Raw genomic sequence first — 15,161 nt, 5'->3', positions numbered from 1 at the left:
GACCTAAAGCGGGTCTGTGTATCCTAGATTCAAGGTAGTCTTCCCTCTGGTAAAATACTGACTGTGTACGGCATCGGAGCAACCATTTGCTTCACTCACAACCTCCAAACACAGTGTTGGACAGAAAAAAAAGGTATAGAGGGCCTCTCTCTGACTCCGACTGAGTTTTTTCTTTGCAGGGGGAGTAGGAGAATATGCTGCAGGCTACGATTGGGGGTCAAGCGCTCGGCTTTGTGCATCACGGCTCGGAGTCTGCCGAGACACTCCGCTGGCAGCGTTCAACTCTAGCAGCAGGCGGTCTGTCCATGTGAATATCAGGTGCGTGTGTGTGTGAGAGGAAAAAGAGTGGTAGGAGAGAGAGAGAGAGAGAGAGGAGGGATAGAGAGAGGGGAAGGGGGGGGAGTGTGAGAGGCAGAGAGAGAGAGGTGACGGTCTGGGGGGGCAAATCAGTCACGACTGATCCTAAGTTCAGTTTGTCAGGCTGTCAGATTGTGTTCACATGTCTTGGATCCTATTCAGCAGGTGTGTGCATCCTTTAAAATCCAGCCAAAGACAACCACATGATGCTGTGAATCATTTTTCTTTGCTGTTATTCCATTACCATGCATCACCGACATGAGAAAACACACTATTTATGGGTGTTTATGTTGCTCGAGTGGGTTAATACACATACCATGTACTTGTTATGTTAGGGTATTAAATCTAGCTCATGGTTCTATCCGCTGTGCGCTGTCTAATACAGAAACAAATGCCTTTCTAGTCTTTAAAAATAGAAAATGCATGATTGGAGCAGCAATCTGGATGCAGGCCTGTGCTGGAAACAAATAATGATGATCAATACCGCCTCTAATGAATATTTTCCTTCCATGAAGCTGGTTTTCCCCACAGGTGAACCATGAGAGAGACTCAACACAATAACTGGATCTTTCAAAGAGAAGCTCTAATCAAGCCCGAAGGTCTCTGGCTGAATCTTTTTTGCATTCTGAGCCTCATTTCCATTTTCTGTCCCTCAAGGCAAGGTAAAACAGTCCCAAGGTATGAGCAAAGGCTCTATACTTTGTGTTACATGACCAGCCTTCACCTGCAGCCCGGTCAATTGATATGGAAATGATGGCAGCCAGGTTCCTCTCACTGAAGGAGGAGGTAAATAAGCATATACGAAAAGCACAAAGGTAAACGCCAACAACAAAGAGTGACAATGATGACAATAACAAATTCTTATGTGCCTTGGCCAATCTAGTTGTCAGCTTCATTTGCCCTGTTCAAAGACAAGGTTACACCGATAATTAAAATAAGGAGCAGGAAGGCAACATCAAAAGTAAAAATCCTGGGCATAAGCAACTCTAAACATTGTTACATCAAGGCGTTAAAAAAAAACAACCCACCAGGCAGAATCCAAGGCACAGCGAGGCAAAGCTGGATGACTCATCTGCTGAGTTATCATCAAAGCAATGTAATCTCTAAACTATTGACTGATAATGATGCGTATTATCTAAAAACCATCATTCGATACCCCACAGTATAAATACTTAGATGTCTAACGCCGTTTCTGTAGATCAAGGCTAATTAAACTTTTCAGACCAGGAGTCAATGAGGATTCTTTGGTCCAGGTTTATGAAAACACGCCTGTACTCCCCGAGCCCTGCGGGGACATTTAATATAATCCACGGTGGTGGATGGAGACTGGCAACCCATTTTTTTGGTCCGACCCATCGTTTAATTAGGACTCAGTTATCCTTAGTCTCTGATGAATTATGCACAGTCTTGATCAGAGGGCCCTCTCCAAAAAAAACAGAGAGAAAACTGATGGGGTGCAAAGGGGGAAAGGAAGAGAAAGGATTGAGGCATATTAACCGAGAGAGAATAGTAATCAAAGCCCTTCAGTAGATTTATCCATATCCCAGCGCACTCTCTCTTTGAATGTGCAATCTCAACTGCCACAACAATGTATTCTCTCTCTCTCTGTCTGCTGTGCCATGCACTGGACAGAATATTCAAAAGGAGATTACAAGGCTGGTGCAGCTTGCTTCTCTGCAATAAGTGGGAATGCGGAGCGCCAGCAGCGAGACTCGGCAGAATGCGAATCAATACCAGGCTCTGTGTTCTCCATGACTACAGTAATTATCACCGCACAACCAGAGGAGTGAGATGTTGTTTAGGTTTTTTGCAGAAGGTCAAAAGCAGATCGGGGCGGCATACGATGTTTCCATGGCAGCGACGTGTGTAAACCCGTGCTCCACCCTGCGATCGTGAATTGTGAAAGTCCCCGTTCTTGTCTTATTTGTGTGAAAGTCATTTGCAGAATCAGTGTGGAATGGTCAATGGGGAGTCGCTTTAAAAGCTCATGCAGGTGCATATGATCATGCGATTGCTTGAGAAACACACACTCATACATGTTGAAAAGCTAATGTCTAAAATTAGACACATATGCCTCAAAGTCGTTCTGGGCTCCCAGGGGATCATTACACACTGCAGTCCGCAGGGTATCTAGCTAATTTCGTAAACAGCTATTGTTAGATTCTCCCACTCCACTCCACATGTATGTAATAGTCGACCAAACTCCACTATAGCTGTGTGCAACAGAAAATCCAGGACTGCAATATTCCTCCATTTTTGCACTTTAATCTGTTGGGGTTCAAATCACTAGAGCAGGGATTCCCAACCCTTTTCAAGTCAAGCATCCCCCCCCCCCCCCTCCCCTAATAGACACGCCTTCGGCCATGGACCAGCATTTGATCCGATTTTTCACAGAGAGACCCCCTTCAGATGTTGGATATGATTTGATGGGTGGGGAGATATGTAGCAGCGAGGAGACGAGGAGCAAACCCTTTGATCAAAACAATCAAAATCCCCATTTTAATCTCTCACTGTCCCAACTCTGAATGAATGAAATAACAGTGAATTTAAACTATAGTCCTCATTTTGCTGGGACCACCCCCCCCCCCCCTGCTGAGTGCTACCCCCTCAGTGACCCCACTTTGGAAACGACTGAGGTAGAGAAATATACGGGTTTTGTGAGCAGTAGTAATACCTCCGAGACAGCAGGTGGCAGCAGCGCGCTAGCTAACGCTACAATCCAACCAACACCCGTGAAGAGAAGAAAGGGGCTCTACATCAACAACAGTACATCACCTGCAGTGGTAGGGCTATCACGCAGTTTTAATTATACCATGTTGGTGTTTATTCCCGCCTTAGTATTGCATTTAATCATTTTATTTCACGCTTACGGCTGGGCTTGCAAATCGTCGCTGTTAGCTTGAGCGATGGAGCTAAGATTACTAGCCGCTGCAACCAGCTTATCTGTCTTTAGTCTGTACAGTAATGGTATGTGTGGGTGTGTGTGGCCGTACAGAATAGGCTTGCTGTGCTGTGTATGACTATATACTGCGGACAAATAGTGTTATAAGCTTGCTAGCTCACTGTATTCACTGTATACTCACGGTTTCTTTTCCCCTGTCGTCTGTGTGTCTGCTGCTCGTTTTGCCACCTCTTTTTCTGCAGATTCATTTTTATCTGACCTAGTTAAAAACCAGCACAGCCAGTACCGAGACGATTAGGTGTAAAATGGAGACGAGAGCTTTGATGAATCCCTATGCAGACTACGATGGGAGGCCTGCGTCCACACAAGCACTGTTTGACTCTCAGGGGAAGGTAATGCATCAGGAATGTACTGTATTATGAGTGTTTGTGCATTTAATGTGCGCCTAATCCTTTTTTTTTTTTTTTTTTTTTTTTTTTTTCCTTTTTTTTTTTTTTTATTATTCCCGTCAGCTCACATCAGAGTTTGCCCAGCGGCTGAGCAGCAAGGTCAGTGAGCTTCTGGCTGTCATGGAAAATGGGCTGAAGTCTGCTGACCCGAGAGACTGCACCAGTTACACCGGCTGGTCAGGTGAGGACAGGATTAAACCTCTGCTGGGTGTCATGTAGGGCCGGACCGGGGCGATACTGACAAAATCAAATATCACAATATTTTAGACCTCGATAGCGATAATGTGACGATATTTTGGGGATGAGTATTTGTGCTTTCATAGGATATTTACACCCAAGAACATTTAGAAAATTAGTAATGATCATTAGTAATCAGTAAGGTAAGATGAGATAGCACTTTATTGATCCACTTGGGGAAATTCAGGTACCACAGCAGCAATTGGCAGACAATGCCAAGGAAGTCAAGTATAATTCAAGTAGGAAAGTAATAGCAGAAATAGGTACTAAGATAAAAGATTTAATAGTAATGTACTAGGTAATAGTAATGTATAGTCAGTAATAAGTAATGTGGATATGATGAGCAGGTAAAGCCAATCACTGTTCATTTTACTCAGCCAGAACAGGCTAATAAGTTCAGAAAATTGTATCAGTTATTACTGTAACGCAACTTTTAAGACCAGGAAGCAGTAACATTTAAGTTATTTCACAATATAACCAAAATCCCAGACGATATCTAGTCTCATATCACGATATCAATATTATATGATATACTGTATCTCCCAGCCCTAGTGCCATGTATGCTACAGCTTTGTCTTCAAAACCAAGCATGTGCAGTGACATCATGTGCTTTGAATGAAACAAATCGCAACAGTGCAAATTGCTCATTAAGGCTGCACAATGTTGACAAAAAATCATATTGCAGTTCCTTTGCTGAATCTTATATACAGTATATCTTATTGTGATGCTCGTTGCAGACAGTTTTTTTCTACACTACCAGTCAAACGTTTGGACACACCTGATTGAATGTACTATGTTTATCATCCTCTTAAAACCATTCTGATCTAAAGGCTTATGCTTCAATGCTTGAAATTTGTTTCTAGGACAAATATAAAGAGTGAAGTTGATCCTATGTATGAATTTCTTTCCAAAGCCTTTGCCTTTCCATCAAGGCAAAGGGCGGCTACTTTAAAGAATCTAAAATATAAGATAGTCTTGATTTGTTTAACACTTTTTTGGTCACTGCATAATTCCATTTGTGTTATGTCATAGTTTTGATGTCTTTACTATTATTCTAAAATGCGGAAAATCTTAAAAATAAAGAAAAATGTGGTGTGTCCTAACTTTTGACTGGTCCTGTATATAATTTTGTTTTTCAGTACTTGGGGAAAATAATTTGGTGTGTGGAAAAATTATACGCTAATGCTTAGTTTTGTTCAGCTTGAAGATAACGACAGGCGACATGCAATTTAATTTGTAGACCCGGGGTTACGCATAACATCAGAAAACATTCAGAGGGATGTCTGAAACACCTTTTCCTCCGCTTGAAAAGCTGCTGCCTTTTTGCGAAATGGTGATAGTAAATACTTTGGTTGTTTTTTAGTTTAATTGTGCTGCCCTAGTGCATATCATTCCAAATTATTTTCAGCTACAGCCGACATTCTAGTTTCATGCTTCAGTGTTGCCGGTGTGCCAGTATTCTTTGATTATTAATTTTATAGGCTATTAATTGTGTGGCCCGATTCAAGATATGGTTTCTGAGGCTTCCCATCCTGACAGAAAACATTTCTAAGACACCAAAAAAAAAAAGCATCCTACCAAATGCTAAAACGGTGACATCCATCTGTCTATCCGCAGGTATTGCTCTGCTCTACCTGCACCTCCACAGTGTGTTCAGGGAGCCCTCCTTCCTCCAGAAGGCTCTGGACTATGTGAGCCACAGCCTGAAGTGTCTGACGCGGCGCCATGACGTCACCTTCCTGTGCGGAGATGCAGGGCCTCTGGCTGTGGCTGCAGTGGTTTACTATCGCCTGCAGAGGGCGCAAGAGGCTGACGAGTGCATCAACAGGTCAGGCTTGAAGATGATTTTTCAGTTTGGTCAGGTATTTGGACAGATAATTCCCATTCACTTCTGATGGTTGATCACTTTCCTGCTTTCTGCCTTTGTTTTCCTTTGTTTTGTATGTTCCTGATCACTTGCCTATATTGAATTAATCCCCAGTGTCACTTTCATGTTGGTTCATGTGAAGGGGTTCTCTTTCTATGCTTGTTAGCCAAAAAAGGCACACTACCAACAGAGCTTTGCATCTACAGATACTGTGTAGTACTTGTAATGGGTGATGGTACTTGCAGGTACTTGCATACTACTAATGATGCAAGCAGACCTCTAGACCTGTTACAAATATGTTAATTCTTAGTATTTTACAGTCTGTTGACAGTGTAAACAGCCAAATATGTGAAGGCCAACATAGCTTATAAAGACAATTCAAGATGCACACTTGGTTTCATGCTTTATTTATCCCTCCAAATGTATTTATCCCACCAAAAGGCCACAGTAGCTAACATCATGAGTGGCTATCAAAAATACAAAATATATTTGGTTAACCGGCATTCTAAAGATATGTTTGAGATTTTCCAATAATGGGACAAGTGTGTGTACACCACCTGCATTTTTTGTTCAATTTTGTTTGTTCCAGTGCTTCTCTGTGTACGTCTAGACTGTAGGTAGCCTCTTGGTAAGATGTCCCCCCCCCCCCCCCACTGTGTAACACACTGTGGCTGCTGGGCGCCGCTGCCAAAGCTTCCCAACCACGCAAGTACAGACTCACAGTCAGTCAGTCAGTCACAATAACCCCTTCTCACCAAAATGAGATACATGTCCGCCACTTTTGACTGGATGTGACCGCCAGCTACGACACAAGGTCATCGTGACTGCATGAATATAATAATGTGCTTCTCCCCCAGACTGCTGCAGCTCCACCAGACTGTGGTGATGGGTTCAGGCGGGCTGCCAGATGAGCTGCTGTACGGCCGGATGGGCTACCTCTACTCCCTCATCTTCGTCAACCAGCAGCTCGGGCAAGACATGATCCCCATGCAGTACATACAGCAGGTGGGTGATAATCAGAATTGCACCGTGTTGGAAGTGTGAGTGAACTTTATTTCTTGCAGATGTACTTCTATTTTTGAACCTTTGTTTATCCGGGGGAAGGTTGACTGAGAATGCTTGCTTTCTCAGTGCAACACCCTGCTGTGGCACTCATTCACACCCGGTACCTGCCTAGTACATTCACACTACGCTACTGTTGGTAGTTGTTGAGATTTGGTGAACTTTTATTGTCATGACACCCTGAAGAAGGCATAATGCCGAAACATGTTGGTGATGTAAAATAAATATTTTCATATGGAGAGAAGTGTGCAACCTTCATATAATTACTTATTCAGATGTTGAGATTTTTCCAGCCGGTCCAGGATTTGAACCGACCTTCCAGTCATAAACCCGCCTATCTAACCTCTAGGACACCGCCACTAACAATCTTCGTTCATTCAATACTTCATTGATTGGGATTTGCTTTGGCAAGCTCACTTAAAACGGACAGAGAGGGACAAGGATGGTTAACAATGACGTGAAACACTTAAAACACATAGAACGCAAAGTAAGACATAAGGTAAGCAACACCAAGTCGCCATAGTACGGCGCCATCTTGAAACCTATGATGTGGAATCTTATTTGTCACTTAATTTGCTCTTTCTTGCACTCATTGAAGTCCACTTAACATTAACTAATCTCTATTGATTTCTTCAGTGCACACAGATGAGGTGGGATTATGAGCTGATATGTTGTTTCCTCCCTCAGATCAACGAGGCGGTGCTGGCATCCGGCGAGAACCTGTCCAGGAGGGTCCGGATCCAGGACCGGAGCCCCCTGATGTTCGAGTGGTACCAGGAGCAGTACGTCGGAGCCGCTCACGGCCTGGCTGGCATCTACTACTTCCTCATGCAGGTGAAGCCCATAGGCAGCGCAGACCGACGTATTTTTCTGTTACTTCTGGGTGGGCGGATGAATTCGGCGCTGTGTTTTTCCCATTGTCTCTCTTCAGTTCCTTTTCCATCACATTGATCTTATAGTTGCCAGTGGTTTCACAGCCTTTACGGGAAATAATGTAGTCCAGTCCTTTAACAAAGGGGCACAAACACACACATACACACACTCTTGCACAAACTCAGACGCATTTTTCACGCTTGATTTAAGATGCCAATTTCTTCCACAACTTCAACAATTTCTACAGGAACTCTCATTAATGGTTGGCAGGCAGGGTCCGAAATTAACACCCGCCAAGCGCCAAACGCTGGTAGAGTTTGTCTTGGCAGATAAATCAATAAGGGTCACCTGCTCTCTTGTAATTTTGAAATCTGTTGCACTTCGTGATGAATTACAAACTTGATCTGGTACATAATAACTTGCAGTACTTGATTCTAGACACAAAATAGAATTGAAAACAGGTAGGGTGATTTGTTTCTGTGAAGAAAGCATATTAATTATTTTGGCGTGTAAAAATTATTCTTGGCAGGTACATTTATTAGTTTACCAGCCCTTGGCAGGTGAGACGAAAAGTTAATTTCCGACGCTGGTTGCAAGTATTGCAACGCAGAAGCCAGTCTGGCTCTTGCCAGCTAATTAGAATTGTACTGAAGTCGCCACCTGCTTGCTAGTCTTCACTATAACGTTGTGTAATCTTCTCTCCTCACAGCCAGGCTTTATCTCTGGAGAGGAGAGGGTGCACAGGCTGGTGAAGCCCAGCGTGGACCTGGTCTGCCGCCTCAAGTTCCCCTCAGGAAACTATCCTCCCGGTATCGGGGACGAGCATGACCTGCTGGTGCACTGGTGCCATGGAGCCCCAGGGGTGATCTACATGCTTCTGCAGGCCTACAAGGTGAACATTGATGTGGATGTTAAAACTGAAGGGATCTGTTTCAAAACACTATAAATCGCCATAAATTTTGAGGAAAAAATCAATCTGAAGGTTGTCATTCGTCTCTGAAATAGTGGTTCTCAACTTAGGGTCTGGGGACCACCAGGGGTCCTTGAGGGGGTTCCAGGGGGTCCCAGGCAAATTGATGAATTGTTCACCATTAATTCATTCACAAGAAGTTAACACAATTAGCGAATGTAGAAGAATTACTCTTTCATAGTTCAGTATCATAATTTCACTGTTATCTCTCTTTCTACAATACAGATAGTTACAGAATTTTGGACAAAATCATATCTAATAAAAATATTCTCAGATTTTGTTAGAGAGACAAAAACGTATCAAATGGGGGTCCGTGGCCCTAATGTGTCTAATTTAGGGGTCCTTGATGTGAAAATCTTTGAGAATCACTGCTCTAAAATATAGAGGATCCTGTCTGTAAATGTGATTTACATTTTGCCAATCAGTGACTTAACTTACCCTCTATCCTTGAAAAAGTGCCATTATTCGGTTTCATTTTGTGCTTTCAGTCATTTTGTCATGCTTTTCAAATGGTGGCTGTTTCATTTTGGAATGAAACTCTTCAGTTTGACACTCGAGATGAATTAAGCTATCAAGAGCGCTACCTTGAAACATAGTTGCACAGTAACAACTGGTGTCATGAGAGTTTGTTTCATATTCCTTTCCAAATTTTAAATGTTTGACTGTTGTTCACAACATAGCGTCTACTCTTAGTCCAACATGCAGCAAAATACTCAGAGATTAAAAAGAAATACTTTTCTCTTGCAGGGTCATAGTGCCATCTAGTGGTGAAGAGGGTTTATTTGTTTTGTTTTGTTTTGTTTTTGCTAAGCAGTAATGCATTTACAGCCGAGCAAATATAGTCATACCGACACAGTTGACAAAGCAGTGTTGATGTCTATTTTAGAGGGCTCTCTGTGTTGTGTTTACATCTGGATTAGTCCCTGGTGTCATTCTCTTCATAGTGCCCCTCGTTATGTAATCTGACACATAAAGCATTTAGAGAATGCCGTTATTCAAAGTGCTGCAGGAGCACTTTGCAACCTTTATGGCTTGCATCCTTGGATTTCAAGTATAAAGTGAAGAATGGTGAACTTTGACAGCAAATTATTATTTTTTTGCTATTTTTTCTTTTTTTTTTTTACTGATTAATTTCTGGAAGATGCTGAAAATTTATAACAAAAGTGAAAAATATCATAATTTATTAGAAATATGTTTTCTGAGATTCCACAAATCATCCCACCAAATCTAGTTTGGAGCCCCTGTTAAGGTTACAGGTTTCCCATTGTGGCCATGCAGATGTGCCAGTGTCATCTTGTGCCCATTAAGCTTCACACAAGCATGAATTCCCACTCTTACAAAATGGTTGCTGGATGAAAATGAAAGCATGTAGTGGCTTACTATTAAAGTTATGAGTCATCTTATGGCCTTGGCTTGCAAAAAGGTTTGTTTTTAAGAATAGAAGCATCTGTATTTTCGATGTATTGACTGATGAATTTCAGGCAGCAAAATGTTCCCAAAATGGGTATAGTTTGTTCCTTGTTCCAGGTGTTCGGCGTGCCTCAGTACATGGAATACGCCCTGCAGTGTGGGGAGGTGGTGTGGAGGTGGGGCTTGCTGAAGAAGGGCTACGGGCTTTGCCACGGCGCTGCAGGCAACGCCTACGCCTTCCTGGCCCTCTACCGGAACACCCACGACCCCAAGCACCTTTACAGAGCCTGCATGGTTAGAGCGCACAAAAGACACATCAGTAGACATCATAATGTAATCTGCATCCATTCCAACAGCCGTTTGAGTAGTCAGACAACTGCAAATTATAACTGTGACTCTCCTGTAGTGCATCCAAACTAATAAGTTTCCAAATGCTTGATTAATGCCTCAGTAGTGCTCAGTGATATCTGAATCAGGTACCAAAAACTGGTATTAAATGTTTTAGTAGCAGTCAGATGATAATGTGATGATATTTTTTAAAACTTTACTTATCGATGGAAAGTTGACTCAGCATCTATATTCTTGGAACCTTCTAGCTGGGTTTTATGCCAAGAAATTATGAAAACAAGTCTATTTCTCATTCCTCCACTGGTGCAGGGATTTGAACCAGCAACCTGCCAGTCACAAGCCTGCTTCTCTAACCTCCAAGCTAGAGTTATGAGTTATACACGTTCCTTCCAACCCACTGTATTTCTAACAGTCTGTGTAATGCAGCCACAACAAGCAAAAGAGCTCATTTCATAATGTGGCATCCCGCGGCTGCGTGTTGCTCATCCACCCAGCACTCTGCGACTTTGATGTAAGATGTGAAAGTCATATTAAACTTACTTCAGAGTACCACCAGCCATAACACAGTTGGCCGCTCGCCAGCCTTAAAATCGAAAATTATTCAAGAAACGGCGGGCGGTTTGAGAAGCGGGGGCCTTTTATGTTTATTGACAATGGGTTGGTAGCTGTCGGTGCGAGTCGGCGTCAACGCAGGCAGGAGTCGGTCGGAGGCGAGGACTCTTTGGATGCGTTCCAGGTGGCACGAGTCCCACGTGTACTTTCATTAATATGGATCTATTCATAGAGGATGGAAATAGACTCTTCAGATGTCTCGGCGAAGCTCCCTTACATGCTCCCAGTGCGACGGAGTGACATTGTGGTCACAATCTGATACCGCGGCAGATGCTAGTATTTCACTAAGAGGGGCACAATTTTTAGCCGTTGTTGACATTGCTCGCTATTCTCTTGAGACGGTCGAGATGCGGCCTCCTGTTGTAATGGAATGGGAGTGTTGTTGTGACACTGCCTCTCTCTCTCTCTCTCTCTCTCTCTCTCTCTCTCTCTCTCTCTCTCTCTCTCTCTCTCTCTCTCTCTCTCTCTCTCTCTCTCTCTCTCTCTCTCTCTCTCTCTCTCTCTCTCTCTCTCTCTCTCTCTCTCTCTCTCTCTGTGTGTGTGTCTCTCTCTCTCTTTTCTCTCTCTGTCTGTCTGTCTCTCCCTCTATCTCTCTCTCTCTATGTCTCTCTCTCTCCAGTTTGCAGACTGGTGCATGAACTATGGGAAACACGGATGCAGGACACCAGACAGACCCTTCTCCCTTTTTGAAGGTAACATGTGATGACATGTCCCATTAGCCAGAAATATCACATTGTCATAATGCCTGCTTCATTAAAAAAAAAATAAACGATGAATAGATTGGTATCTCCCAGCCAATCATTTTTAAGTCATTTATTTTTGTCCCTTTTTAATAGTGATGGAATGAAGTTGTGTAAACTTACTGTGTCTCTTCTTTGCAGGCATGGCAGGCACCATCTACTTCTTGGCCGACCTCCTGCAGCCAATGAAATCTAGGTTCCCAGCCTTTGAGGTGTAAAGGTATCCGCAGACAGCCCTCCCCACCCACAATACGGAAAATTTGACAACAAGAAGTCCCGCGCTATTGCTCCCCCTCTCTCTCTCACACTCATGCATTCATACGCTGCGTTCACCTCCATAAATGTTATCCGGGGACTTGGCAACTCCTTCATCCCGCGGGGTCTCATGTCATTGAGTCGATGGTATTTGCATCACAGTGGTTGGCTTTGACTATTGCTTTGGACAGTGTGCCATGTCTTAACTACTCCTCTTAACTGGGAACCTGACATCTTATTAACAGGATAAATCCTTTACCCGCAGCTCCGCTACCTAATTATCTCAAAGATGTGTCAAAGGAGAGGGCTTCTCTAGATTTTTGGTTCCTTTTATGTACATAAATTAATACTACTGCTTTATATGTTGCTCAGATTGTGGTGTTGAATAAAGTGCGAATAAGGTGTTGAATAAAGTTGCATCAAAGCGGAAGGGAAGTAATTTTGCAATTTCGGACTTAAGACGTAATTGTACGATATTTGTAAAACTTTGGAGTTTAGTTAACACTTTGCTTTTTACAGCTACATATGTTTCTGTTATTCTGTAAGGAATGGATGCTTTAGTTTGCTATTCTATAGGATGTTTCTTTATGGAGAATATACTTAACAGCAAAGCTAGTTATGTTGTACTGTATATAATACAGTGTTGCTAAAATATGTATTATGGGCACAGTAAAAGTGTTCAACACCGTGACATTGGGTATGATGTAAACTGTGGCCTGTCCTTTGCACTAACCGAATAATAAACCTTCTAGCTTTTTACAGCTATTGCTCTAGAGCAGATTTCAGTTCTGTTTCTGTTTTGAGGCATCTATGCAACGGCAGAGAAAAGCCACAGAGGGGCAGTAGAGAGTTTCCTCCTTGTGAATTACATCATGTCACATGACTATCACCTTCACCTGACAAATTAAGTACATTCAGGCGCAATAAAAGGAATGCACCTTGAAACTTGGTCATTTAAAAAATAGCTCTTTCTACAGTTGAAATTAATGTTTTCATTCTATATATTCTATAAGTTAATGCACTTTTTATAGCCTATCTGGATATGGATACTGGCAGTTCAATAATACTCATGGTGTGATCTGCTTTGGAGGAGTTAAACTTGTAAACCATGCGGTAAAACGATTGAATGAATGAAGGAGAGAGCCAGATGTGACTTCTCTGTCACCCTGAACCTCTTAGTTCCAAGGCATTTAGCTGGCAAGTGAGTTCACATACATGACTCCTCCATGGGACTCTTGGCTCAACTGGCCTGGTCTCTATTCCAAATAAGGCTCACGTAACACGCTGAAAACTAGCAGCGTCACAATGCCACGGCTCTTTTTTAAGCCCCCCTGCAACCTGCTTCTTTACGACGGGAAGCTGACCCAGCTGGAGTCATGAAGGGGTAATGAGGAGGGTGCAGGGTGGGATGGGTGGGGTTTGGATGGGAGGAGGGAGGGGTGGGGGGGGTTAGTCTACCAGAGAGTCCCGAGGAGCTGCAGCCTTCACTTTCTTCACCCCCCACCTCCACCTCCCATCCTGGTTGAGGAGAAACTGAACACCTCCAGCAGAAATCGGAGTAAAAATAGAGCTCATCTGTCCAGGGGCGCGGTCTCTCAGGCATGTTTTCCCAGTCCTCTCTCCCTCTCACACTCACACACACACACACACACACTCTGTCTCTCGCTCTCATTCACTCACTCACTTTCACAAAAGTCTTCCAGCTCTTGTCCTACTGATCTTTAGAGTTGGGACATGACCAATCTGTGTTACAGAGCTGATGACAAGTTAGACTGCTACAATCTCCCAGCATGCACACAGCCAGCTATTCATGCGGTTAGTGAACTATCCACTCTTCCAAGTTTTATTCCAAAGCAAGATGACAGGATGGCACCTACTCTTACAAAATAATATGTTGTATAGTCTTAGGTGTGTTGTTAAAGGAAAATATAAAGGAAATTCCCATTGTGAGCTCAGTGAATTACCCACTGGTACTTTGGATGGATGTATGTATGTAACAAATGATAACAAATAAAGTGTACGAATTGGCAGATTTTTCTCTGAAGCAGCTTAAGGAAGAAAGATGACACAATAGTACTTCCCAAGGGTTCCCAAACTTTTTGTAATAAGATATCATGGAACCCATATGGAACCCTCATGGAACCCCTTCAAGGACCCCTGGTGGTCCCTTGGTCTTTTGCATTAATTAATACTTTGTCAGTATGTGTTACTATTTTATGATAGACATAATGATGGACGACTTTTTTTTTTTTTTTTTTTTTTTTCACAGTGGTAAACATATCTGAACTCCACTTGTGCCGGCTCTGGCTCAGTGTAAAAGAGGCTGCTTGTAGTATTACGGATATTAAGGGTAGGGAGTATAACTGCTGTGTATGTGTGAAGACATTGTTGACACTGCCCTTTGGTCTGGTGGTAATGGATGGAAAACAAGGTCTATCACACATTTAGAGCACAATATAAGTTAGCAACGAATTCATCAGCTCATTAATTAATCGCTAGTTTAGGTATTTGCCTGAGACACAGCACACAGGGTACATTCACTTAAGTAAATGGATCAATCAAGATTTGAATCTAAGCTATGCAGCTGATAACAGTGAAACATCATTCTCAGTTGCTAAGGATTTGATATGGGTCATTTTACAGCATAGGATTTTGCGATTTAAAAATTTTTGACCACCTGAGCAAAATTGGACGTGAGTTGACTTGAACTTTGAGGCACTTTGACACATTTCACAACACGGGGTCATATCTTGATCTTTATTCAGAATAAACATATTGTAATAAGAAAAAGTAGTACGGTGGAACCCTATGTGGTAGTTCATTCATTCAGCATGGTTCTGTCAAGTTTAGTGAGCTTCTGCAGAACTGCAAGTGTTCAGTATGATTTGGAGAAGTGGAAAAACTGGCAGTGCATCAAGTGATGACTATAGAAGTTGACTGGAAATGATAGATTAGGACCTAGATGTGTGCACTGCCTTTAGTAAAACAGATTTTGCAGAGGAACATATCTTAAAAAATATGACGTATCAAAAAATACTCCACAGCAACTGATATAGAATTACAGTTGAAGTCTGTGGTT

At 42.6% G+C, this 15,161-nt stretch overlaps 1 protein-coding gene across 2 annotated transcripts; it reads left to right on the top strand.

Annotated features, from left to right (window-relative positions):
* Nucleotides 1–3,086: 3,086 nt before the first annotated feature.
* lancl1 (LanC antibiotic synthetase component C-like 1 (bacterial)) lies at nucleotides 3,087–13,471 on the top strand. 2 transcript variants are annotated; one of them, XM_071532953.1, is made up of 10 exons: nucleotides 3,087–3,140; nucleotides 3,502–3,651; nucleotides 3,772–3,889; nucleotides 5,563–5,773; nucleotides 6,670–6,817; nucleotides 7,562–7,708; nucleotides 8,457–8,639; nucleotides 10,245–10,421; nucleotides 11,707–11,779; nucleotides 11,969–13,471. In XM_071532953.1, exons 2-10 carry the CDS (start codon nucleotides 3,565–3,567, stop codon nucleotides 12,043–12,045), a joined length of 1,221 nt encoding a protein of 406 aa, XP_071389054.1. In that variant the 5' UTR covers nucleotides 3,087–3,140; nucleotides 3,502–3,564; the 3' UTR covers nucleotides 12,046–13,471. The 2 variants fall into 2 exon arrangements, with proteins under 2 accessions (XP_071389054.1, XP_071389056.1); XM_071532955.1 differs by lacking the exon at nucleotides 3,087–3,140 and adding an exon at nucleotides 3,235–3,324.
* Nucleotides 13,472–15,161: the final 1,690 nt, after the last annotated feature.

Source organism: Centroberyx affinis, unplaced genomic scaffold, assembly GCF_046629955.1.
Source record: "Centroberyx affinis isolate AG114_WGS23_722 - 3 ecotype Tasmania unplaced genomic scaffold, CSIRO-AGI_Caff_v1 ptg002293l_1, whole genome shotgun sequence".
NCBI lineage: Eukaryota > Metazoa > Chordata > Actinopteri > Beryciformes > Berycidae > Centroberyx > Centroberyx affinis.
Note: the sequence above shows the minus strand (reverse complement) of the source record. Positions and strands in the feature narration are given on the sequence as shown.

What these genes read in the sequence shown, in the direction of transcription:
- lancl1 (XM_071532953.1), top strand. Translation starts at nt 3,565, where the DNA reads ATGGAGACGAGAGCTTTGATGAATCCCTATGCAGACTACGATGGGAGG. An exon ending in TGTTTGACTCTCAGGGGAAG is followed by an intron (nt 3,652 to 3,771) that starts GTAATGCATCAG and finishes TATTCCCGTCAG; the next exon opens with CTCACATCAGAGTTTGCCCA. An exon ending in CCATGCAGTACATACAGCAG is followed by an intron (nt 6,818 to 7,561) that starts GTGGGTGATAAT and finishes TTCCTCCCTCAG; the next exon opens with ATCAACGAGGCGGTGCTGGC.